Source organism: Barbus barbus (genome assembly GCF_936440315.1).
Source record: "Barbus barbus genome assembly, chromosome: 6".
In the NCBI taxonomy this organism is placed as follows: Eukaryota; Metazoa; Chordata; class Actinopteri; order Cypriniformes; family Cyprinidae; genus Barbus; species Barbus barbus.
This window is the reverse complement of record NC_136734.1, coordinates 14,886,727-14,911,463: the sequence shown is the minus strand read 5'-3', so window position 1 is coordinate 14,911,463 and position 24,737 is coordinate 14,886,727. Positions and strand designations below refer to the sequence as shown.

At 37.5% G+C, this 24,737-nt stretch overlaps 1 protein-coding gene across 5 annotated transcripts in view; it reads left to right on the top strand.

Moving 5' to 3' along the window:
- The window catches only part of LOC306871838 (rho guanine nucleotide exchange factor 12-like), a 70,667-nt gene that overhangs the window by 10,610 nt on the left and 35,320 nt on the right, over window positions 1-24,737 (top strand). For 4 of the 5 annotated variants that reach the window (XM_079420024.1, XM_079420022.1, XM_079420023.1 and 1 more), the window contains exon 2: window positions 24,061-24,081. The exons of the other annotated variant lie outside the window; for it this stretch is intronic. In XM_079420024.1, the coding sequence (XP_079276150.1) occupies window positions 24,061-24,081 (21 nt within the window). The remainder of the gene's footprint in view (window positions 1-24,060; window positions 24,082-24,737) is intronic. 5 annotated transcript variants of the gene reach the window in all.

Genomic DNA, 24,737 nt, shown 5'->3' with positions numbered 1-24,737 from the left:
GATGGGATTTTGTTTCTTTTCAAAAGTAACTATATAAAACTGGAAATTTTCAATGAAGTTCCACTCATGCAGTGGTTAAAACAACGCTGTATTTGTTCGGGTACCGATCCAAAAGACCTGAAAGACCAAAAGACCTGTGTACTGTTACACCCCTACAGAATATTCTCCATAGAGAAACAGCTTTCTTTAATATGGGTAACACTTCTTTAATATGGGTAAGGCCAATACACAGTTGCACCATATTACTGACTGACAGTATGTGTTTAATGTTATCTCAGTGTAATTATCATGAGTTTAATAACTGAAGTAGTAGGCTTGTTTAAATTGAAAGGACTGTAGGATGTTAATCTCTTAAATGGCTTTGCTGCCTACAGTTCCCACAGGAAGTGTGGCTGGGGAGAGAGAGTGAGCGGGAGAGACAGCGATGGGGTTAAAGACCCGTGTTGAAAAAGTAGGAAGTGGCTGTGGGAGCCAGTCTGCTTTTGGAGGCTGAAGTTATTGGGGCCAGAACAGCACACAGAGTCCTCGTGCTACACACACGTGACTTTGACTCTCCCAGCTGCGTCACCTTGGAAACTGCAAGTAATGTTGCTGCTGCTTTCCCATCCTCCTGTGCCAGACGAGTAGTTAGGAAAGAAATTGACCACCTCAGGTCCAATCTTTGGACATGCTGCTCACCGACTACACAGCTCATCAACCTGCCGACATACTACAGTCTTCGGAAGTTTACTGGTTTATTGCGATCGGCTACTCCAGATCTTTGTGTTTTATAGTGAGAGTTGGAAAGGAAAACGTTATATAGATTTTTTTTTTAAGCATTCAGTCAAGCATTATCCTTATTTTTTTTTTCTCTGATTTATTTTCTACAATAAGACTTTGATAATCTTTGCGTGTTATGCTTCAACTTTGTCTCACTATTGTGGTATTCCCTCAGCAAGCCAGACTTGTGAAAGGTCAGTTACATCAGTCTTCTTAAAGCGTAGACAAAAGTATGTGTCGCTCAAGAGGATCTGATGCTTCACTTTCTATAACAATCAAAGTAAGTAAGAATATGAGAATGGGAAAAACAAATGAGCTTTGAGCTGCTTTCCTCGTTAGAAGCATCAGCCTCAGAGCCAAAGGATTTACGGATTGGCTAAGGTCATTCATGTTGTGTGAGACCAAAGGCCAGACAAAGCCAAAAGATTTTTAGAGCCATAAAACAGCCAAAATGACTCATGACACTAACTGACTGCATTGTGCAGTTTTAGCTGCAAAACCTCTGTATTATTGTTACCTAAGAAGTGAGGATCTGTCAACAAGTCCTGGTGATAACATGGTCCTAAATGGTGCTTTCTTAATATAAAATATTATTTTTAATTTTGATTTTGAGGTAAAATGTGACCTTGAAAAAAAAAAAAGTTGACCTAACTCCCAAAAATAAGGCAACCTATCACATTAAACTTTTTAAGTTAACTCAACAAGCAACCGACAACTTCAAAACTTTAGTTCATCTAATGAATAAAAGTCAGTTTACTGAGTGTTAAAAGATCTGTTAGAGCAACTAAAGATGTTTTAGCATTTAGCAATGCTAATCTTTTTTAACAATCCTCTTTCTTTTAAATATATGTTTGTTTTCAAAGCCTTCTACACAATATGGGTAGCATTTGTCTCTTAATACTAAAGGCAAACATTTATGTTAATAGACACATGTAATTAACAAGTTGCAATGAGATGCACATTTACAGTACCTCAGCACACGATTCTCAACCATGGTGAGGATCAACAAATTTTAAATCAGTAAAATATGAACTCTAATCCACATGACAGCTAACTGACAGCGACAACAGCAGCAGGAGCATAAATTAAGCCAGTAAAATGTAAAACAATTATAATATTTTAGTAATAATTAACATAAAATGTTTTCAAGCTGCAATGCATGCTGGGAACTTGTGCAATGTTGTTCAATGTAAAATTGTTTGTTCAGATGACTCAATTTGAAAAGTTGGGAGAACATTTGGATATGTTATGAATACTTACAACAAATACTTGAGTATCTAAGTAAGGTAAACAAAACAACTTTTGTTAGCGACATGCTTAGAGTATTTTTGTTCAGTTCACACAAAAAATTAAACTGACTTCTCCTACTAAAAATTCTTTGTTCAGGCTACTTTTTTACATTGGTTAGTAGAACTTTTCGAAAGTTGGATTTTTTACAGTGCATAAGAGTATTTAAGTGGCTTGTTTTATCAGGTAATATAGAGTTTGATGCAAGCTGTGCTGTAAAGATATACACAGTTGGATGAAAATCTCAGTGTCCATAGGGTGTGAAAACAAAAAGTTTGGGATAGTTTGGGATTTGTCATGCAGATATCAATGCCAGGCTCTGTGGGTTGGTTGTAGGTGCAGATTTTTGCTATTTATTACATATAATTTTGCACAAGTATCTGAATGAACTCAGACTTGATATTTCTTGATGCAGTCAGGCTAATTGTATGAGGCACGAGAGAGTTTAAAACTAAATTTGTGGATTCATCTCTTACTTGGCCTCTCTCATGCATTTGCCATCATTTTAATCTCGAACCAATTATGATATTGTGATGCATTGCATTGTATTAAGTGGTGCCCAGTGCTAGAATGCACAAATGTGAAATTTATTTCAGCAAACCTCAAGTCTGATTTATTTTTAGTCAATTTGTTTAAAAGGTTTCAGTCCGTTTGTGTCTGTTTGTGTCCGTTCATTTGACTCATCACTCAAAAATTTCCCTGTGGGCATTTTTTAAGACGTAATTATTTAGCTTAATACTGCAATTTATCACTGTATGTGCAATTAAGTTGTGTAAGTTGATGTCAATGTAAATTCTAAAACAAATTCGCAATCTCTGTGGATATAAAGGGGTGTTTTTGAAGTGCCCCACCAACTCATCCAAGTTGTCAACCAGTCATCTGTACTCTGACTCGTGCCACTGTTAATATATCTCACAATAGCAAAGCTATTAGGGTTTAGGTAGAATTGGGGTCAACTGAATGTGCCAAAACTGTTCCTCTCCACAGTCTTCATAACATAAGAGTTCAGTGTCTGGTTGACTGGTTTTGACAGCGGGGTGCTTTGATATCTAGACCCAATATGTAGTTTCCCAGTGGACAGGGACTCTCTAGGCAGGGACTAAAGATAACAGGTGCCTCTCAGTTCCCTCTGAACCTCTGCTGTGATGTTCAGCTTGAACTAAGTTGTCAGGATTGCCGGTGCCAGGAGAAGAGGTGTGAAAGGGTGACAGCTGCAGTGTTGTGGGTGAGTCTGGCTGCTTACTAGCCGAAGGATCAGAGGAGATGGAGGCAAAAGGCATTTGGAGCTGTGAGGGAGCTGGTGGTCATGGGGGTTGAGTGGTGAACCACAGAGGACCTTGACTAGATTCCATTGAAAAACTGGTTCAGCTTGTTGGCCATCTCCAGGTTCTTCTTGTTACTCTCCCCAAAATATCCTTCACCTTATTTTCCTGCAGCTTGCTCTCTACCTTTCTACCTAACCTTACTGTTAGGAGTCCCTGTTTTCCCTCGGTTTAAGTTTTCTTTGTGACATTCATCTTTTCCCTGTTTGCCTTTTTAAAGAGTCTGTCAGTTAGCCTTTAGGGCACTGGTGTTGTTAGAAAAGCAGTATACTTCACTAGTGGATACGGTGTCGTCAACACAAATGTTAAAAGCCAGTATTATTAGTAACGCTGCCATCAAACAGGCAATTAAGATTGCTGGTTCTGTCCTGACTAAAATGATCACCACTGTGCCCTAGAGTAAGGCCCCCCAGGTTGCTCCAGACAGGTTGTACATGTTGCTGTTATATGCTGACATTACGTGATAGTCAGTTCTTGGTTTCACAGACAGAAAAACTGGTTTCACGTAAGAAAAAGATGTTATGCTTTTGTTTATGTTGGAGGTGTTGACGTACAGTTAGCCTTTGGAGTACCTGATCATGTTGACAGCAGTTGTTGTGTTCCTAAACCATTGTGCGTTGTACATCATACGGATAATTGCTTGAGAAATGTGAAGCATTTTAATGGACTTAGGTCTGGGGTAGATGACGTATTTCATTTTGCTTGAAATAAAACACAACATAGTCAGTTTAATGTGTTGTACTGTTGTACTAAAATAGCCACCCCAAGTGCCACTCCAAAATCTCACTTAGATTAGAAGTGGCTGAGATATGATTTATATCATGTTAAGTGCTGATTTTAATATCATTGATTTTGAATCAACACCAGGTTGTTGGTAAACCTTTTAAGAAACAGTTTGGACCCACTTTAGTTTGGGTGAGTCAGTTGTCAGGAATATCTTGCTGTTAGTACCTGTGGTTTGGGAAAAGCTGTATTCCTGCATCCCACATTCTCCCCCACCTCTCTGCTCTTCAGTCCGTTGGAGCGAGTCTCAACAGGAGGCGCACCCCGATCACTATCTCCGCTCTGCACAGCTGGCAACATCTGCTCTTGAGAGGGAGATAAGAAGGGCTTGGCCGCTCCACCCTGCCACACGTTCCACACAACATCCGTGCCCGTCTGCTTCCTGCTGCAACAGACCATTACCAAACCCAGCCACAGAACCATAGCACTGTGCGTCTGCCTGCTCCGTCTCTGTAGGACTCTCCCAGATGACTGCATGACTCAGGGATTCAGACTTGGCTCAACATCTGCCAGGACATCAGAATGCGTGTATGACAATAATTAACAAGAAACTGTCATTGTGAATCTCTGCTTTCGGTTTGAGCAGCTTGTTGCCACTGTTTCATGTTTGTGGGATGTGAACAGTGTGATTTTAGGCGTTATATTTTCCATATTTTTGTCAGAACAGTGACATTTCAAGTTTAAATTCAAATAAAACAAATGCACTGCTTCATGGCAGAGTACCTACAGAATTATTCCATTGATGTATGGTTTGTTAGGATAGGACAATATTTGGCTATTTGAATATCTGGAATCTGAGGGGGCAAAAATAATCTAAATATTGAGAAAATCGCCTTTAAAGTTGTCCAAATGAAGTTCTTAGCAATGCATATTACTAATCAAAAATTAAGTTTTTATGTATTTACGGTAAGAAATTTACTAAATATCTTCATGGAACATGATCTTTACTTAATATCCTAATTGATTTTCATCTTCTATTGAGTTCAACAAATGTCAAAAATCAAGGGACAAGTGATCCTTGTGATCATACATTACAGATAGAGCGAGCGAGAGTCATGGTGGTATGTCGTTATACCTGAATAGGCCCCAGCTGTAGGGCGCTGTTAAAATTTCAGTGTACTCTCTCTCTCTCACTCTCTAAGTTACTGGTAACAAAAGCAACTGCTGAGCCCAGCCTTTTGTTTTTGTTCTCCAACAAAGTGCACAAGCCAACCTCCCCCGGTGTTACAGCACTGGGGACATGCCTGCGCTACTGAAATCCATCAACTAGAGGAGGCAGAGGCTACTGACAGACCTGGGAGTTGCCTGGAAACTACTTCATAGCCATGACGTGAACTGAGAGATTTTGGTATTCAGTATAGCTCTCGCTGTTCACAGTCTCATTCCTGCTGCAGTGCTTATCTGGTCTTGAAAGCATTCTTTCCTCCAGTGCTCAGATCTCTTGCTCCCTCTTTTCTCCATCCATTTCATCCACTCAAATCAAGCGGCGGTTGTTTTATTGGTTGTTGAAAGTTTATTGGCGTTTTTGTTTTGGAGCAAGCTGTAGTGATTTTTGAGACACGGAAGACTGTACATTTTTTTTTAAGGTCCTACATTCCCTGAGATTCTACTCTAAAATGTAGTCGGCTGCTCTGCTGTCTGCTGCCTACATAGGCAACTGTCCTAAACATGCTCTACACAAATAATGAAGGCTAATGTTTCTACTTAAGCATAATTTCATGCATTGTAGCTAGGACTGGGTGATATGGGAAAAAAATTAAAATCTCTATATATTAATTTTTTTCAGAACGTTTGACCGATCCTTGATTTTTACTATTTTAACTAGTCAACTTAAAAATGTAATGACAACATGATTCAAGTAACTTTTTCTTTATTAGCCCTCTAGTTCTATTCTAAAGTGCACCACACATGAAGTTGTCAACGTGTAAATGTTAAATATCAGAAAAGATGCATGAACTACAACTACATCTTGTAATATGTATAAGAAAAGTTTGTACATGTTCAGAAATAATACCAGGAAAATGCTTCAAAAAAATCTCAGTAGTCAAGGTAGTTCAGATTCAAAATGACTGAAGGTATAACACCAGTAGACTATTAACTATAAATGTTCTGTAAAAACGATGAGCAGCAGCTTTCAGCCTGTCACTATGATGCAAACATGAGATATCAGACGTACAGCAGTAGTTCTTTACAGTTTTTTTTTTTTTATACGATTGCACTGCTTTTCCATTGTTTTTCTATGTAAACATTGACATATGACTCTTGCGCATGCGTCTCTTGCAGCATCTCATACATGAAACGGCATTCTAAAAATGCAGCGCTCAAGTTAAAAGAAGTTCACTCCCATCTTCTTGCATTTTTTCCCTATTCCACTGCCCACGTCGCATCTTTGTCAACACAAAAGCACATTTTGTGTGAATGGCACCTAGCAATAAGCAGTTAGTTACATGTGCCGATATGCGGTTGGATCATTCTTTTCTCTTTACTGTTAACATTGGCTACTGTTATCAAAGTGTCTAATTCTAACTTTTGGTAATATTTCTGCTCAAAATCGCGCTTCCTCAATTTCTAAAAAATTAAATAGTGGAAAAACATTTAAATTGGAATTAATCGATAAAATCTGAAAAATCACCCAGCCCTAATTGTAGCATTCAGAAATGTGTCGGACCTCGGTTCAAAACACAACAGTTATGATGCATTTGCAGCATTTTTGCACGCAAGAATGATAACAAGACAGCATGAAGCGCGTTGTCTTACGGAAGTAAACTGGTACCCCTTTTCCACCAAGGCAGTTCCAGTGCTGGTTCGGCGCCAGAGCCTAGTTTCAAACCGGTTCTTTGTTTTTCAACACCCAAAGCACCAGCTCTGAACCAGGAAAAGCGGTTCGTAAGTAGCACCAAAACATTGCTGGGCTAAAAGAAAGAACCGCTTGTGTCAGGGGCTGGGGCCAGGGTTAACATGACCAACAAGAAGACAGAAGCTTTGGACCGCCATATTTGAAATGGCAGCTAAACACAAACACGTTAGATTTGCCTTGTTTGGATGCCGATGTAGGTTCGCAAAGCCATAAACATCAAAAGCAACGCAACGTCCGCCATTGTTGATAGTTTGTTTAGGCTTGTTCGGGATGGATCAGCGCTGCGAGGCATCGGGGTGCTGCGGGAGCGACAGGAAAGCAGACAGCTCTTTATGCTTTTGGATCGCTCTCGCGGTGCTTTAGTGTGTTGTGTGCCGATCCATCGATCTGTCTGCGTGGCGCCGATGCACCTCGAACAAGTCTGTTGTGTTTGGCGCTGCTGCGGCTGTGCTAGTTAACCAAAACATGAAACACATTCAGTGACGTAAGACCTGGCTCTGTATTGGCTCTCTAGCCTGTGCAAAAGCAACCGGTTCTTAAAGGGCTCGCCAGTCGAACCGGCAATAGCACTGGCTCTGAACTAGCACCTGGTTCCTGCTGGTGGAAAGGGGGTAACAGAGGCCTTTGAAGTGAGTTTATGGTATATGACCATTCAGATTGAGGCATTGCATTCCGATTTAGGATCACATATGAAAGCCATTTTGAGAAATCAAGGATGTGTTTTAGGATTAGTTTATTTGTTAGTAGATGTGCCATTCTAGTTTTCTCTAATTAGCGGTAGAAGGGTGTGTTGTAGCGGATAGTTTTAGACTTGAGTAGATAAAAACCATATAACTCTAGCACCAGTCTGTGAAAGGCCAGTGCTTGAATCACCCCTCAGGAATTGTCTGGAATTTTTGGCATTCAAGTATTGTTGTTGTGCCTTTTTTTTTCTTTTTTCTCGTAATCAAGTTGCTATAAATAGAGCGGGGTCCTGGACACTCCCAGAGACTTTCAGAGCATTTAACTACTGGCTCAGTGTCAGAGCATTCTGGCCAGAATAGAGAACGTTTTTGGGAATTCTGACATCAAAACCGGTATGGCTGCACTTAATACATCCAAATGTCATTCTAAGTTTTGGAAATATCTTTGTGTTTTCCTATTCTTTGGATGTCAAGTCCAAACCTCACAGCTTTTGCATTTAAATCTCCCCACCACAAACCAGCATAACAATCGTAAAGATTACATTTATCGCTGTGGGAAAGTGGAGCCCTTGTTCACTCTTTGTTCCAATGGTCATATCCCCTCAAGACGCAGGTATACACCACAGTCATAAAACATGCTTCTATGACTACATCCAAAATCTGTTCTCTCCTATCCTACAACTCTTAAAACACAGCTCTTATGCTGACAGTGCCAGGAAAACATGCTGATCTCTGCACCAAAAGAGACCGCAGCCATCTGATGTTTTTGAGTGTGGCTGAAGCCTGTAGTAGCTAGTGAAGGATTATGTCCTGTGAGTGTTTACCATGAATCTGACGAATGCTCTTCAGTGTAGTCGCTGTTTAGCTGTGCTTGCTGTGAGCTTATGGCCACAGGATTTTCACTTACTATGTACCCTGAGGTGCTGGAGACATTTTAAAGTTTAAAGTTTTTTTTTGTTTGTTTGTTTTTTATTTAAATCTATTATTAGATTAGATATTGTCTACTTATGTCTATCTCACTCTAAATAAAAAAGTTAAATTATATTCAAAAATTATATATTTTTTATTTTAAACCCATTTAAAATTTTCATCAAATAACAGTAATTTCCATTATTCTCAGTGGTGATTCTCATTACAGTAATAGAATATTTTCAGTAATTATTTCCTTCAATGTTATTATTTAAATTAATGTTGGGCGATATGATCAATAGTCATATCATCCTATCATCAGCCTGTGAGATCGCCAAAATTTAATGAAAGACTGATTTTTTTTTTTTCGATCAGGTAGGGTACAAGTGATTTCAAATCATTTCAGCTGGTTTATATATATTGTGTATATATTATTTATCTCGTATGCATTTGGTTGAGTTGCGCTGCAGTAAAGCACTTCATTGTAGTTGCTACGGTGATTATCTCTTCCACGCGAGCAAGACAAACAACAATGCAGGATATTAATAACTATGGCTGGGACTGTCATATACATAACATTATAATGAGAACACTGTTATAATAAAACGCTGTGAATTTTTAGAGTTTAGTTGCTGTGTTTCTGCACATTGTTGGAGTTCATTCAGAGCCGCGCAGACACGTTCATGTGCATTCGGGGCATTTTATGCAGATGGCCTATAAGTCGTAATATTAACGTTGTATAAATAACAAAGTGTATTCTATATGAGATAAATGAGTTAAATCCCATTGATTAAAAATCTGCTATCAAATGCTTCATTCTACTGGTCATCTTCAGCGTGTGCAGCTCAAAACAGAAATGCAGAACATTAATAACTATTGTCATATCCGTTAGAATCATAATCAGAATGAGCTTTATTGGCCAAGTATGTTTACACATACAAGGAATTTGTTGTAGTGACAGAAGCTCCACAGTGCAATAGAAAGACAGTAACAGGACAGGACACAGGTAATAAAAGAATAATATACAAATATCCAAATAGGCAATGTACGAAGCAGCAAAACACAATATATAATATAGACAGCTATGTATGTACAGGTCAAGTATGTACAAATTTGAAATGAGAGAAAAAAATAAAATTAGTGAGTGTGGTGAATGGATATTATAGTTGTGTGTTCCACATTTATTGTTGAGTGTTCATGAGATGGATTGCCTGAGGGAAGAAACTGTTCCTGTGTCTGGTCGTTCTGGTGCTCAGAGCTCTGTAGCGTCGACCAGATAAGTACAGTTCTTGGAGAGTGGGGAACTGTACTTATCCAGAGTGAGCACAAGGGCTGTTAAAATCACTCTGGACCCCTCACACCCAGCACACTCCCTCTTTGAACTGTTACCGTCTGGTCGACGCTACAGAGCTCTGAGCACCAGAACGACCAGACACAGGAACAGTTTCTTCCCTCAGGCAATCCATGCGGCACATACAACCGTGCCAATGATTCGCGCAGCAGTCCGGACTACCCTCTGTAGTCTTCTGAGGTCAGATTTGGTAGCTGAGCTGAACCAGACACTTATCGAAGTGCAGAGGATGGATTCAATGATGGCAGAGTAGAACTGTTTCAGCAGCTCCTGTTGCAGATTGAACTTCCTCAGCTGGCGAAGGAAGTACAACCTCTGCTGGGCCTTTCTGATTTTTCAAAATGACAATAAAACTCGTTAAAGTCGTCTGCTAGTTGTTGATTCTCCAGAGCGCTGGGGGATGGTGTCTTGTAACTGGTGATATCCTTCATGCCTTTCCTCACTGAAGCAGGATCACTGAAAGAGAATTTTTTTTCCTTAGCTTGTCAGAATAATTCCTCGTTGCCACTCTGATCTCCTTTTCCAGTGTGTATTTGGTCTGTTTGTACAAGACTTTATCCCCCTTCCTGTAAGGATCTTCTTTGGCCTGACGAAGCTGTCTGAGTTTTGCAGTGAACCATGGTTTGTCATTGTTGTAGATTAGATGAGTCCTGTTAGGAATGCACATATCCTCGCAGAAATTGATATAAGATGATACAGTCTATCAACGCTGTGACGCTGAGCTCGTCCTGATCGATGGCAGCGGCTTCAAAAACAGACCAATCAGGGAGAGAGAAAAAGGCTTGTAAGTCCCGCTCTGTTTCATTAGTCCATCTTTTAACAGATCGCCTGTGCCTCCTGTAGCGTTTGACCAGAGCTACGGCTCAGCCAACTACAATGTCCAGCAAAACATCTGAAAAATCTAAATCCGGTAAAAGATTTTGTGGTGTGTTCTGCCGAATGTTCAGCAGGTCATCCCTGGTAAAACTAATCGTATTTGAAAAACAAAAACAGTACAAACACTGGAGAGCAATGCACAATAGCTGCCATCAGCGGCACCATCTTGTATTATGTAAATAATAAAATAGTGTATGACTGCACTATTGAGAAAAATGTTGTGAATTCTTAGGGTTTCGCTGATGTTTAAAGTTAACTATCTTTTAATCAAAATATAAAACATTATTTTTGTCTGCAAGGCATCCGTTACACATCTTCCCTGTGTGTTCATCAGTAGGCTAATTATGGCTGTCGAATGTCCGATACTTGACTCTTGCTAATGTATTTTGTGAGATTGCCCATTAACAGTAACATTTTAATAGTTTTCTCTTTTGAAAAATTTTTCTCAGGTATTAATGTGTCTCTTGTAGAGTTGGTATGGATTTCTGGCTCTTTATACTGTTGTTTGGATTGGCACTAAATGTTTTATTGAGCTCTTTGTCCGTCTGGTTACTGGTATCAAATTATTTCCCTGCTGGACGCTCAATGGTTGGCTTATCCATTTGGTTCAATGAACCGGATGGTTCACTGGGGTTGAGACAGATATAATTGAGCTGGTGTAATTGGAGCATGCTTGAAATATTGATCTGTGAGATCATGTGGGGAATCGCACACAATGCTGCCAAACAACAGACACTGACAGCAACACTGCTCTGACACAACCAGTCGCTTACTTCATCACTGAATCAGCATAGCATGTATATGCTGTATAAGATGTGTTATAAAATGACAAAAAAGGATTAGACTCAGTAGTATATTGAAAATTTACAGAAGTGTTGTTATTGTTAACTATAATTAAAACTATTAAAATAACATTTGTAATTGAAATAAAGCTGAAATAAAACTTAGGTTGGCTTCAACTAACTGATATGTGACCCTGGACCACAAAACCAATCTTAAGTCACTGGGGTATATTTGTAGCAATAGCCAAAAATACAATGGATCCATTTTTCTTCAAAAACATTAATACTAAAATCATATGTAAATAATACAATAACCCTGCTTTACCATATATTCAGTAATGTTTGATTTAATGCATTTATTTTGCGCTAATGGTAATTTTTCCCCCTCTAAACATTCTTCATTTAGGTCATTTTGACAGTGTGGAAACCATGCTGTTTCTTCTTCTCTTTTTCTTCTTATTATTAATATCAGGCTGCTATTATAATTACTTTTTCTTTTCCTTTTTTTAATACTCTACTAGCAATAATAATTTACTTGTGTTGTTTTTTTTTTAATGATTGTTTTACCCACCATTGCACTACAGGTAGTTGCATGATTGTTTCTGCATATTTTAAAATGCTCCAATGACTAGGGCTGGGTATCGAGTTCGATACTTTTTAGGCACCGACCGAATTGCCTCGATACCACAGAGTATCGAAAAACGTCTTGTCGTTCAGTACCACATTTCGATACCTAAGGTGTTAATCTCATTAACGTCAGTGATAAGCCTGCAGCACTAGATGTGTTTGACCAGAAGTGACGCGGTGCTGATTGATCAGTGTTTGACATCCGCGAGAGCGTTTCGAAAGCGTACGGAGCAGTCTGCTCTCTATATCGCGCAGTTTCGCTTACTTGACACAGACTGAAGCTCGCGTGACAATTCAGCGTCTGCCGCCTCACTAAATGAGGACATAAACACATGAACAACAGCTCCAGAACTGCTCTGAGAGTCACTTCATGAGCATTTTACCTTTTGATTTGAGTAAAACTTGCGTCATATCATATACACACAGAACTGTAAATGTATTCCCGGAAACCCGTCAAAATAAAAGTTCGGATTAACTTGGAAGACACTGCGGCAGAAATAAATTAATATTGTTCAGCAGACAGTACATACTGCTACTACTAGGCTACTATTAAAATTATTAAAACTCTTATTTTTTTTTTTTAATTAATGATCACACAACATTTCTTCCATGTTTTAATTTTAATAGTAAAATTTTGTTTGCCAAAATAAATAGTTTTATTTTCAATAATTTAAAAGAAAAATGAAATGAATGTTTTATGCCTTCATTTGAAAACCAGGTACAGAACACAGTATTTCTGAGGAAAAAGAAAACAATATAAGGCCAAATAAGGCTGTTTTAAGAATAAATTTGAATAAACTAAGTAGTTTTTATGCATTCAAATAATTAGACATACTACAACATAGAATTTAATAACAATAAAACATATTGTGAAAGAAAATAAAACATCCACTTATGAAAGTGGATAAAGATTTTAAATTTCTTGAAGTCTTTAAAAACCTAGAATAAATGAATAGAAATGATGATTCTGTCTGAGCTATGCGTTTTAAAACGAGCACGCACTAGTGTAAACTGAACTATTTGAGCTATATTAAAATTATTTGTACTGATTTATTGTGTTGGCTATATTTTGTTCCTTTGTGCAGTGGCTCAGGAGATGAGGCTTTGAGTCTGTATACATGTCAACAAGCTGAAAAAAATAAAACCAAAGTTTTTTGAGATAATGTAATCTTGTTAAAACTGTTTTCATAAAATTGGTATCGAAAAAAGTATCGTTCAGGAACCGGTATCGAACATTTTTGAACGATGAGTTATAAAAAACTGAACAGCCAGCTTTTGGGTGTTTAGAAATTCTTTGATGGTCATAACGTCTGGGCTCAATTATTTACTTGCCTGTAATGATTAAAATTACATAATGTAATATCATCTTACTATATGTTACTTTGTGTCATTAGTTTTAATGAGTAACAGTAGCCTGGGGGCAGACATACAGTTCTAACCAAAATGTATCACAAACCCTTGAGGAACTATAATGAGTGGCACATAGAGCAAGTCTCGACTCGTGTCAAGCATGTTTCTTGCATGTATGCCGTCAATTAAAGAATTGATTGAGGCCTGAAGGGATTGGTATGAAGAAACTGCCACGTGTGTCATGACCGCTGTGCTTTCTACACTCTCATGCAACATTATAAGTCTTTTTCACACCGCTGTGACCGGACTGTAGCTTCTGAAGTGTAAATCATGTTTGTTTTGAGACCTGGAGCAATTTTTTTGCACTCGTTTTTTAAAATGATTAAAGCAAGGAATTGTGCGAGTAGAGCGGGTTCGTGATCCGTGTGGAAAATGCTGTTTTCTGGAGGCAGAATTTCATGTCTGGGACTGCACTGCTATGCAGCCGATGGGCAGCTCAGTTCAGCTGCGGGTGAGTCAGCTGTTTGCCTTGGCTTGTGTTCCTCCAGATTCTTTGACCTTTGATCCCTGACCTGCCATTAGGCTTGTGCATTTTTCGATGTTAAAATTCTGTTCGCAGTTTAATATTTATAAGTAAGCCATTTGCAGGTAGATTTCAACATTGTGACCAGTACAAATAAAAGCAGTGCAGTCAGTACAAATAAAACCGATTTGAATTATATTAAATTTATTTTCAAATCTATACTAGAAAATCATCTTGCATAGATAATTTTAATCATTTCAGATTTATTATTTTAAGGTATTATAGCTATTGACTTATTGAACTTACTTAACCTATTTAACAGGCTTGCAAACTGCTCATATTTTGTCAAAATCCCCCCCCCCCACACACACAAATTAGGTTACCTACATGATTTGTGCAACTTAAGTGTTTGACTTCAGTAGTACAATGGGCACTAATACCGGTCTTTAATTAGTGCCACTTACTGGTGGTTTTAATTTCACATTTAAAGTCTATGGGTGCTGATGGCGCAGTGGATAAGACATATGCCTTTGGTGTGAGAGACCCGGGTTCGAATCCACTGTGAGACACCAATGTGTCCCTGAGCAAGACACTTAACCCCTAGTTGCTCCAGAGGCGTGCGACCTCTGACATATATAGCAATTGTAAGTCGCTTTGGATAAAAGCGTCAGCTAAATGAATAAATGTAAATGTATTTTCATTTTTAAAATAATTTTAAATATCAGTATTCAATGTTTTGTTTAAAATGTCAAAAAATGATGCATTTCTAACTGGTTAAAGCACTCCATGTCCCTCTGAGCTGCATTAAACAGTGTGTAAATACATCTAAATGCCACTTCAGATGCAACTTCTGCAAAGATTAATTTTGATACTGGTTTCATTTGTTTGATAACAGCCTAAATGTGTATCATCTTAATTGACTGATTAAATGATTAAACAATTTGACAAAAAAAAATTGCTTTATTAAAAGGTAAAAATCAATTTAAACTTAATTAATCACAACTGACCACACAGAATATGAAGAATATCAAAAACTGCAGCTGTCCACGGTAGTCAGATATCAGCACAATAATATGTAATTATCGTTATAAAAAAAATATTTTCAATATCGCACACCCCTAATAAATATATATCCGTTTAAAAGTAAGATTTACTTTTTAAGAAAATTATTTGTTATAAGTAAAAGTAAAGACATTAAAATTCTGTACAATTCAATTTTATTCATCAGAGTTCTGAAAAATATCAATTTCCACAAAAGCATTAGGCAGCTGTATTCAACAGATAATATAGTAAAATAATAAATATATCAAAATGTATTTTAAATGCATTTATTTCGTGCTAAGTATACTACTAATACATTTAAATATTCATGTACTTCAAAAATATCCTGCAATTGTACTTTTAGTATACTAAACTGGTATACTTAAAGTCTGCTGAATTGGAACAACTAATTTTGTACTTAATGCACTTTAATTGTGCAGAATTAGTGCTGAAGTCCAACTAAACATATACTGAAGTTTATTTGATTGTGATAAAGTGAAACTATTGGAAGTATACTTCAGGTACAATTTAAATATCTTGCATTTAAAGATCATACAGTCCTCATCAAAAGTGACATTAAAACACATTTTAGGCTTAATATTAAGAAATGTGCACAAGTAGTACTCCAAAATTTTTTTAATTATAATTATATCAGTAAGTCTCGAGCAATATGTCAGTAAATATGTTAATAGATTTGAACTGTACTTAGTATGAAATAAATGAATTTGAAATATATTACTTTTTCACTAGAGGAACAGCAAAAAAGCATATTTGATTGTTTTCTGAAGGGTCATGTGAAAGTAAAGACTAGAGTAATGAAAATTCAACTGTGCCATCAGTGGAATAAATGATATATTAAAATAGAAAACATTACAAATAAATGCAGGCTTAGTCAGCAGAAAAGATTTCTATCAAAAGCAATAAAAATATCAATCCCACACTTTTAACTGTAGTATGTATATATTGAATAATAATAATATATTAATAATCAACCCAAATTTCCTGTTCATGGCAGTCATGTTTGCTTGTTGGCATTGTTTCTGTATCCTCTGGATGTAATGTAGGTTCATGTTTGTAGTGTACTGTTGTGTTCCGATTATCTAAGGAATGAAGAGAACAGGATTGCTTCAGGTTTCAGTGAATATATGTTCCTGTCACCCTCTCGAAGTCCCTGCCCCCACCAACCCATCCTAATCATAATAAAACGTGAAGAGACAGTGTAGCGTGAAGAAATGTGCTTCCCCGAGCACATCTCATCGGGTTTATTGGGGCAGAATGAGGATTGCTCTGGAGATGAGACCCCATCCTTCAAGCACTTTGAGACATTGAAAGGGGGCAATAGGACAGAAGGTGTGGTCGCTGTTACTGTCACGCTTGAGGCATGTTCTGCTGTGATCATACATCTTTTAAGACCTGCTAGCCAATAGGATTCAAGGAAAGTGTAACCCACAAAATAGTTGGATACAAAGAGGAAGGATCCCAATGTTTTTTTCCTCATTAGCTCATTTCTTTGACTGAACCAAATGTGGTGATCCTTGGTACATTGCCATCAGATAGGCTAGTTATTGTTCTTTGGTTAACATATTCATAGCACTCCAGTGTACTTCAAGGAAAACCACAGTTCTTCTACAGTAGATGTATAAAAATGTGAAATCAAACACACATCTAAATAAACAGCATATTACCATGTCACACAAAAATTCCCATGGTACTATTATGTTTTGTGTGCATTTGCCATGGTAGTGTTCTTGAACGCTTTACCATGGTATTGCCGTCTGAAAGCATCAGTTGCCGTTGTATCAGCTCAGTACTTTTTTGTAAAGGGGTACCACTTCCAAAATCACTGAGTGTCACTACATGGTATTACAAAACATGTTGTTACCATGGAAAACATCTAAAAAAAACATGGTATTACCATACCTAGAAACCTTGTTTTTTTTCTTTGAATTCTTAGAATTAACATAGTTGGTTCATGTGTGTGTTTATAACATACTGTGTAGCAGTGCTTCTTTGTCACTTCCTGTGTGCAATTCATTGATAACTTGTTTGGTTAAAGTCCAGTCTCATACTAATAAGCTTAAGAGCTCAGCGAGGCAAAGACGCACAAATCATTTAAAATACAACCAAAACCCCGCAAATGACTCTTTAATCCAGAGGCTGCTGTTGGCCATCAAATGAAGGAAAAATGAGGTGCTAAATGTTTTCTGAGCAGCTTAGCATACTCATTATTCCCCTGTTACAATGGCATCATATTACAGATCTGCTGCTGTTGTAGAGTGATTAACACTGCTGCTAAATCAGCTTGCTAGTGAGAGACATGGCTTGGGAACCGTCTGCTGTTTGACTGATTTGGGATCAGTAATAGTTTAATGGATTAAGGGTTTGAGAAATTGCATTTAGTTCTAGGCTATAGTTTGTTTATCTGAAATGGTTTTATGACATGAGTAACTTGTGCAGTGTTAAAGGGATAGTTCACCCAAAAATGAACATTCTGTCATCATTTCCTCACACTTACATTGTTTCAAACCAGTGTGACTTACTTTCTTCTGTGGGGCATAAAAGGAGAAAGTTTTCTGAATGGGCAAGCTTCTCTTTTTCATATAGCGGAAGTGGACTGTGTTCCAAAAACAGAACCATAGGGCTTGTGCTGTATCTTCCCAAGTCTTAAAGTTGGCATGACTTTTAAATTCACCCCATTTTTAAAACGCATAATAATGATCTTACTGTGAACACTTCATCCATTCATGTGTTCAACATTCTTGTAGCTCAAACAGTGGACACTGGTGCTATAATGCCAAGGTTGATTCCAAGGGAATGCATGCAGTTATAAATTGTAATTACATTTACACAAGTTGCTTTGGATAAAAGCATCTACCAAATGCATCAATAATAATCATAACAGTAATGTTTAATTTTTAGTTTTTCCCCATGAAAAGAAGACTTACTGCCTGGTGACGTATACTGGACTGCTAGAATCAATTTATCTGCTTAAACCCCAGCCCTTTCTTGCATCAAGCTGTCATTCAGATCTTTCAGTTGTCACCTACATTTGTTTCCATAATCTGTTGCGTTAGGATGTACATCACATATTGGAAGAAATGCTAATACCGTTTCTGTGATACAATCTTTGTGACTAATAGACCAAATATTAAATCATTATTCGCTTCATCTCTTCATTCGCTTAATTTTAATTTCTAATGTTGTAAACTTTAATATATATAGTGATTTATGTTAAAATTTGGCTGCCAATAGCTGTAGAGTACCGGGTTTTGCACAGGTTTATGTCAGTATGAATGCACTTTATTGGCTTGGATGTGTGTGTGATGTTTGTTTCTGTGATGTCTTCTGCATAGAGACTGTTCACAGATGTGTGACATTCTAGTTCTTTAAAGTCCACTGCCCTCCAAAAGTTTGGAAACGCCCTAGAAAAGTGGGGTTTTGGACAATATTGGCATGAATCCTTTTTAATTTGGGATAATTTTGCACTGATAAGGGACAACACAAACTACGAAAACATATTTTATTACATAAACAGTTTATACATAAAAAAACCTGAAATTTTCGATTCATCAAAATATCCACCATTAGCAGCTATTACAGCTCTGCATAATCTGGGCATCCGAGCTGTCAGTTTATTCAAACATTGACTTGATACTATATATTACTCCAAGCCTCCTGAAGGATTGCCCAAAGATGATTCACACTGGTTGGACACTTCTTACGGACATCACGGTCCAGTTTCTCCAATAGTAGCTCAACTGGGTTGAGGTCGGGTGATTGGGGAGGCCATTCCATGACAGACATGATGCCAGCTGACTGTTTCCTCTCCAAATAGGATTTGCACAGCTTGGAAGTGTGCTTGGGGTCATTATCTTGTTGGTTTAGGAATGTTAGGGTGTTTCCAAACTTTTGGAGGGCAGTGTATATCCCTGAGAATATTTGGATATTGGTTTCTTTTTTTTTCTTTTTTTTTTTTGGAGGAACTGAAGTCTGCAGAGTCAAAGATATTGTGAATTTGTTCCCATGATACGTTCAAACTGAATTAAAATGAGGGAACAAATTAGAACAACATTTAGCTACGATTTAAATAAAATGAGAGAACAATATCTTTTTTTTCCCCTCATGTCAAGACCAACATAGTGGAATTTTTAACCGGAGTATTTTTGTTGTATGATCTCGGGTGTGGGTGTCATTAGATTATTTACTGGATGATAACTAAAGATTTACTGATAAAATCCTTCTCTGATGAGGAAGATTACCAAGTGAACCATTTTCTTTGACAATATTTTATCAGGCATGTTATATTTTATCAATCAGTCTATTTTTTTCTGTTAGTTGTTTAAAATCAAAACCAGCATTGCCCCGATGCAAAGCACTCACTCTTCGGATCAGTTCTTTATAATGATTAAGTGAAACAGGTTAACTAACCAGTCTGATTCAGTTTGTGATTTTATCTTTTTACTGGATAATACTTAAAAAAAAAAAAAAAAAAAAAAATAGCTGAAAAGGTCTTTGCCCATACTGAATCAGCGAAACAGTTTAACACTCAGACAGCGCAGTAAGAAAAGTAACTAAAGTACCATGACATTAATTCTCTCTTTTCCTCTCTAATCTCTTGTGAACTGGATTATGAAGCTCTTCCCGTTTCCACAAAGTCACGCAAAATAATTACAGATTTTCCCTTCTTATTGAAATCAGATTTTCTAACATTTCTGCCCATAGTTCTTTCATTTTCACTTGGCATTAAGAAAAACGACCATTTGATTTCTCAGAGGATTGATGTTCTCCGCTTTGATTGTTGTGGCCTTGATCGGCAGCGCTTCAGAAAGCTGTGATTTTTGTTTGTTGTCCACTAAAAGCTTAAAAGACAGTTTTCCAGAGAAAGAGAGAGAAGTAGAAAGTGCGAGGGAGCAAAGCCCTGAGAATTTTTGTTTTGGCCCAGTCCTGCCCCCTGCCTTCACTCTTAGCCACCCCAAACGCCTCTTCCCCCCTCCCTCCCTCATTCACACATTCAGGAAACAGGGGACCCTGCCAGAAGCCCTTTCTGTTTCCGGGAATCAGGCCCACAGGGCTGCTGTGTAGTGGGCCGGCTCTGACGTGAAGGCTATTGTTCCCGTGCGGAGCTCCATTGTGCAGGGGAAGGAACAGCAGCAAAAACAAAAAACACCCGCGGAAGGAGCTGAGAGGGAGGGAGGGAGGACGAGATGTCTGAGCTATTTCTGTAAAGAGGCTCCTTCCCCAAGAGCAGCCCGCTCGCTGATGCGATATGGTGACTCTCTTGCGTGTTCAGCTGCAGAGTTTATCGCTGTGATCTATCTCAGGAGTCTGCCATGTTAATGGCTGACGCACAAATTCAAAAATACATGTGACTCATGAGAATGGAGGATCTGATGTCTGTGGAAACATCAAAACTTGTGTGTTTGATGAAAGCCTTACTGTACACAAGCAATGTCTTTTCCGCTCTGTGGTCAAGGGCAGAAATCCCTGCTGGAAAAACCATGTCACACCAGCTTAACATGTTCAGGCTGTTTTTTTTATTTTTTTAAGTGGGAGAGTACAACTATCGAGAGTATCAACTGGTCGATTCATTGTTCTTGAGCGAGGCTTGTATAATTAAGATGATTTCAGGGTCGGATACGTTATAAGACCTCCATACACATTTTTAACTTGACACGCTGTCAACTCTTGTAGTCGGAAGTTCAAACTGTGGTGCAAGATTTAATGATGCAGCCATTCTGTCTGAATGTGTATGACTGTGGCACTTTAAAGGATATGAAAGATGAAAAAGGCTGTTTCAAGAATATTTTACTGTGCAAATTGTCTGAAAGCTAAAGCGCTGCACATTGTTAGCATGTGGATTAAAATGTAGTTTAAGGGTTTTCAAACTGTGGTCATGAGAGCTCCAAGGGGGTATGAGGTAAGGAACAAGATTTTACTGTGTATTTTTAGGGCTGCACAATTAATCGAATAAAACCGAAATCGCAATATGGCTTTATCAAATCACAAAGGCTGATTTATTTATTTAAATACATGAATGTGCTGTTTGTTTCAGAGTGAAGCAGGGCACTCTTTTATACCAAAATACCCAAGACAGTCATAAATAATAATATTGTAAATTTACAGTTGTACTGTAAAATATAAGAATAAAAATAAGAATAATGTAACAGCAGCAACTATTTTACAGTGGTATATTACAATAGTAATTTCTTTTTGTTTAGTTTTGTATTTAATTCTAGCAACAACAGCAATTATAACTTCAGTGAAATATTGCAATAAACATTTCTTATTTTGTTTATTAATAATACAAATAATACATTTCCCCAAATTGAAGTCTTATGTCAAAATTTTTGCAATAAACATTTAGTTGATATCTTAAGTTATCACATTTACTACATTTCACAATCTTTGACTTTTTAACTGTGCTTTCTAAATACTGGTGAGAAATCAATAGATTAATCACAATTATTTTTTTCTTTTGAGGGCTCGGGCTTTAGAAGCAAGAAAAAAAAAACTGAATCGCCATAAAGTTCTGCAAATGTTTATTTGTTAGGTTTTACAAAAACTTTCATATTTTGCTTTGGATTCAGTGCAATAATAAGAAAGCCGAGTATTTATTTTGTCATGCAGTGACAGTAAAACCCTCACAGCAGAATCATCAAGTTTAAAATAATGTTTGAAAACCCCATTATTTCAGTCATGTTAGGCCGTGTTTTTTGACTAGAAAAAGTTGACGAGCGTTTTTTTAATGAAAAACAAAGCTGGCAGCGTCTGTTACAAATAGCAGCCGAGAGCGTCTTTTGTTGCCATAGCAACAGCTGTAACAGTAGCCTAGCGCTGTGTACTGCAGAAATGTCAAGAAAGAGTAAAAAGTTGGCTCTTGCGGTTGGCTTTTGAAGTTAACGGGAAAGAAAATGTCGATTCACAACGACGTTTGTGGGTGCACGACATTATACGGGGAAGGAACCAATATGGTGCTTACAACAATTTAGTCCAGGAGCTCCGGTTGGATGATGCATGGTTTGCGGTATATTCTATATATCTTCTTGTTGTTATGGAAACGACAGATCTCGCTACTCGCTTGTCATTGGTCAGCTGTCAAAAAGGCGCTTGACGTAGGGCGTTTTTTTCAGAAAAGTTTAACTTTTTTCAACTCGAAAAAACGCTCTGAGCTGCAGAAAAAGACGCCGGCGGTGGCGTTTTAAAAAGCGATCAGGACTTTTTTGAAAACACTGTTTACTCCATAGGATTATAATGTAAAACAGACGCCGGCAGCTTCGAAAAAGACGCCAAGTGTGAACACGGCCTTAGTTGGCTTGCTGGTCAAAGGTGGTCTGTTAGCTCTAACTAGTCTCAGTGCTCGACCAGGACAAAACAATATTCACAAGTTGGTAGTCCATTGGTCAACCATCTTGACAAATTTGAAACAGCTAATGGCTGTAAATGTCTTACTATAAACTATTTAAACTAGTTAGATTATTGGGAGCTGGTTATAGCTACTTGTTCCAGCATGAATGTACCCCCAAAACAAAATGTTTTAGCAATTCCAATCTATGTCCTTTATGTTGAGGATGAGCCATTGTTTGAAAGCAGACTAAATTCTGACAGACGTAATGCCAGGTCACAGGGGAGTACTTACAGCTGAATCTGATCCTGGTACAGTACATGAAGCCATTGGCAAGACACACTGAACAGATTATTGGCGGCACACTGGGCAGTGGAAAGTTTAGGGTGATGGAAAGTCAAATACACAAATTTATTATGCAACCCCACCGTCAGCGGTGCAAAGTATCTTTAGGCAGTTACAACATAACCGTTGACGTAAAGCAGAGCAAATGAATGCATCAGTGTGTCATTTATGCAGAACTGCAAAAATAATGATGTAATGTTTCTGAGAAAACAAGACAGAAAAATAATAATGCATGGCCCTTGTGGGCTTATGCTTGGAAACTATCATTAGTGGTGCTTGCTGAGGACAGCATGTCAACCAGTAGCAATTCCACTATACTGTTTATCGGTGGTGGATTATAAATCACTAGATTATCAATAAATAGTTATGTAGCATATAAAACATTTCTTGGTTGAATTACCTACAGAAATGGCTGCATTGTTACCGTACATAATGTAAGATGTTGTTTTTTTTCTGCTCAGCTTTTACTAGGTTTTTTTAATAACATTTTTATAACATTTATATTAATATATAATGTAATTAATTGGAATTCATTCAAAAATAACATTTATATTAATGTATAAATATTATTGAAATTTGGGTGTTGACAATAGTAAGTAGTAATTTCATTTTTAATATAATATCACACACATACACTACCATTCAAAAGATTGGGGTCAGTGTTTTTATTTTATTTTTTTTTGAGCAAAGGTACATTCAATTGATCAAAAGTGAAAGACATTTACATTGTTACAAAGGATTTCTTGTTCAAATTAATGCTGTACTTTTGAACTTTCTTATCAAAGTGTCTTAAAGGAAATTAATTATGGTTTCTACAAAAATATGAATCAGTATAACCATTTTCAACATTATAAGAAATGTTTCTTGAACAGAAATCAGTATGTTAGAATGATTTCTGAAGGACCGTGTGACACTGAAGACTGCAGTAATGACTGCTGAAAACTTAGCTTTGCCATTACAGGTATAAATTACATTTTATAAAACATTCACATAGAAAACAGTTTTTTTAAACTGTAATAATATTTCCCAGTATTACAGTTTTTACTGTATTTTTGATTAAATAAATGCAGCCTTGGTGACCTTAGGGACTGTTAAAATATATATATATTTCGGCCTTTTGACTGGTAGTGTACTATGAAAATCAAATTACTATTGTTAATATTCTATTAGCATATTTTTTTCAAACACCTTTTCTAAAAAAAAAAATGTCTTTTGTCTTTCAGGTTTCCCAAAAAAGCAAGCAGGTGAGTGCAGTGCCTCCTTCCTGTTGCTTTTTCCTAGTGAAACACCCTCATAGCCCCAGAGAGAAGCACGGCAGTCAGACTGACAGCTAATGGCGGTTCTCTGCAGACAGCGATATGGGCAGGTTGAGCGTAGACACAACACTGATGCTGCCGCTGATATGAACATGTGATGATAAAATGCTCCGATTCACATCATTAACTCAGGCTTTACATAATCCGTTTCGAGCTACATTCGTATGTGGTATGGAATCCTATTCAAATCGCATTTCTAGAAATCCGATTTAGTCTGTACGGTCAGATTGGATTTAGCATAGCTTTTTCACATCTTCACACCACGTAAAACATCTCTGCAGAAATGAGCTTGTGTCGTTGTGAAGTGCAAGTCAAGTGGAATAAAACAATATACTGCTAGTATATGCACCTCTTTGTTTTTTGAAAGTAGCGGAGACAACAAAAAACAAAAAAGGGGAAAAAGTAGCGGAGGCAGCACGGAAAGATGCACATTCAAGCTTCCTGCATTTCTGCCGCTGCCTCACAAGACAAAATATAATTATACAGCGCAACCACAACGGTAATACATCTGTATTGCAATCTGTATTGCTGTTACTGCTGTTTTTAGTGTAGGCATAACAACTGCAAAGGCATTACCATAGAAA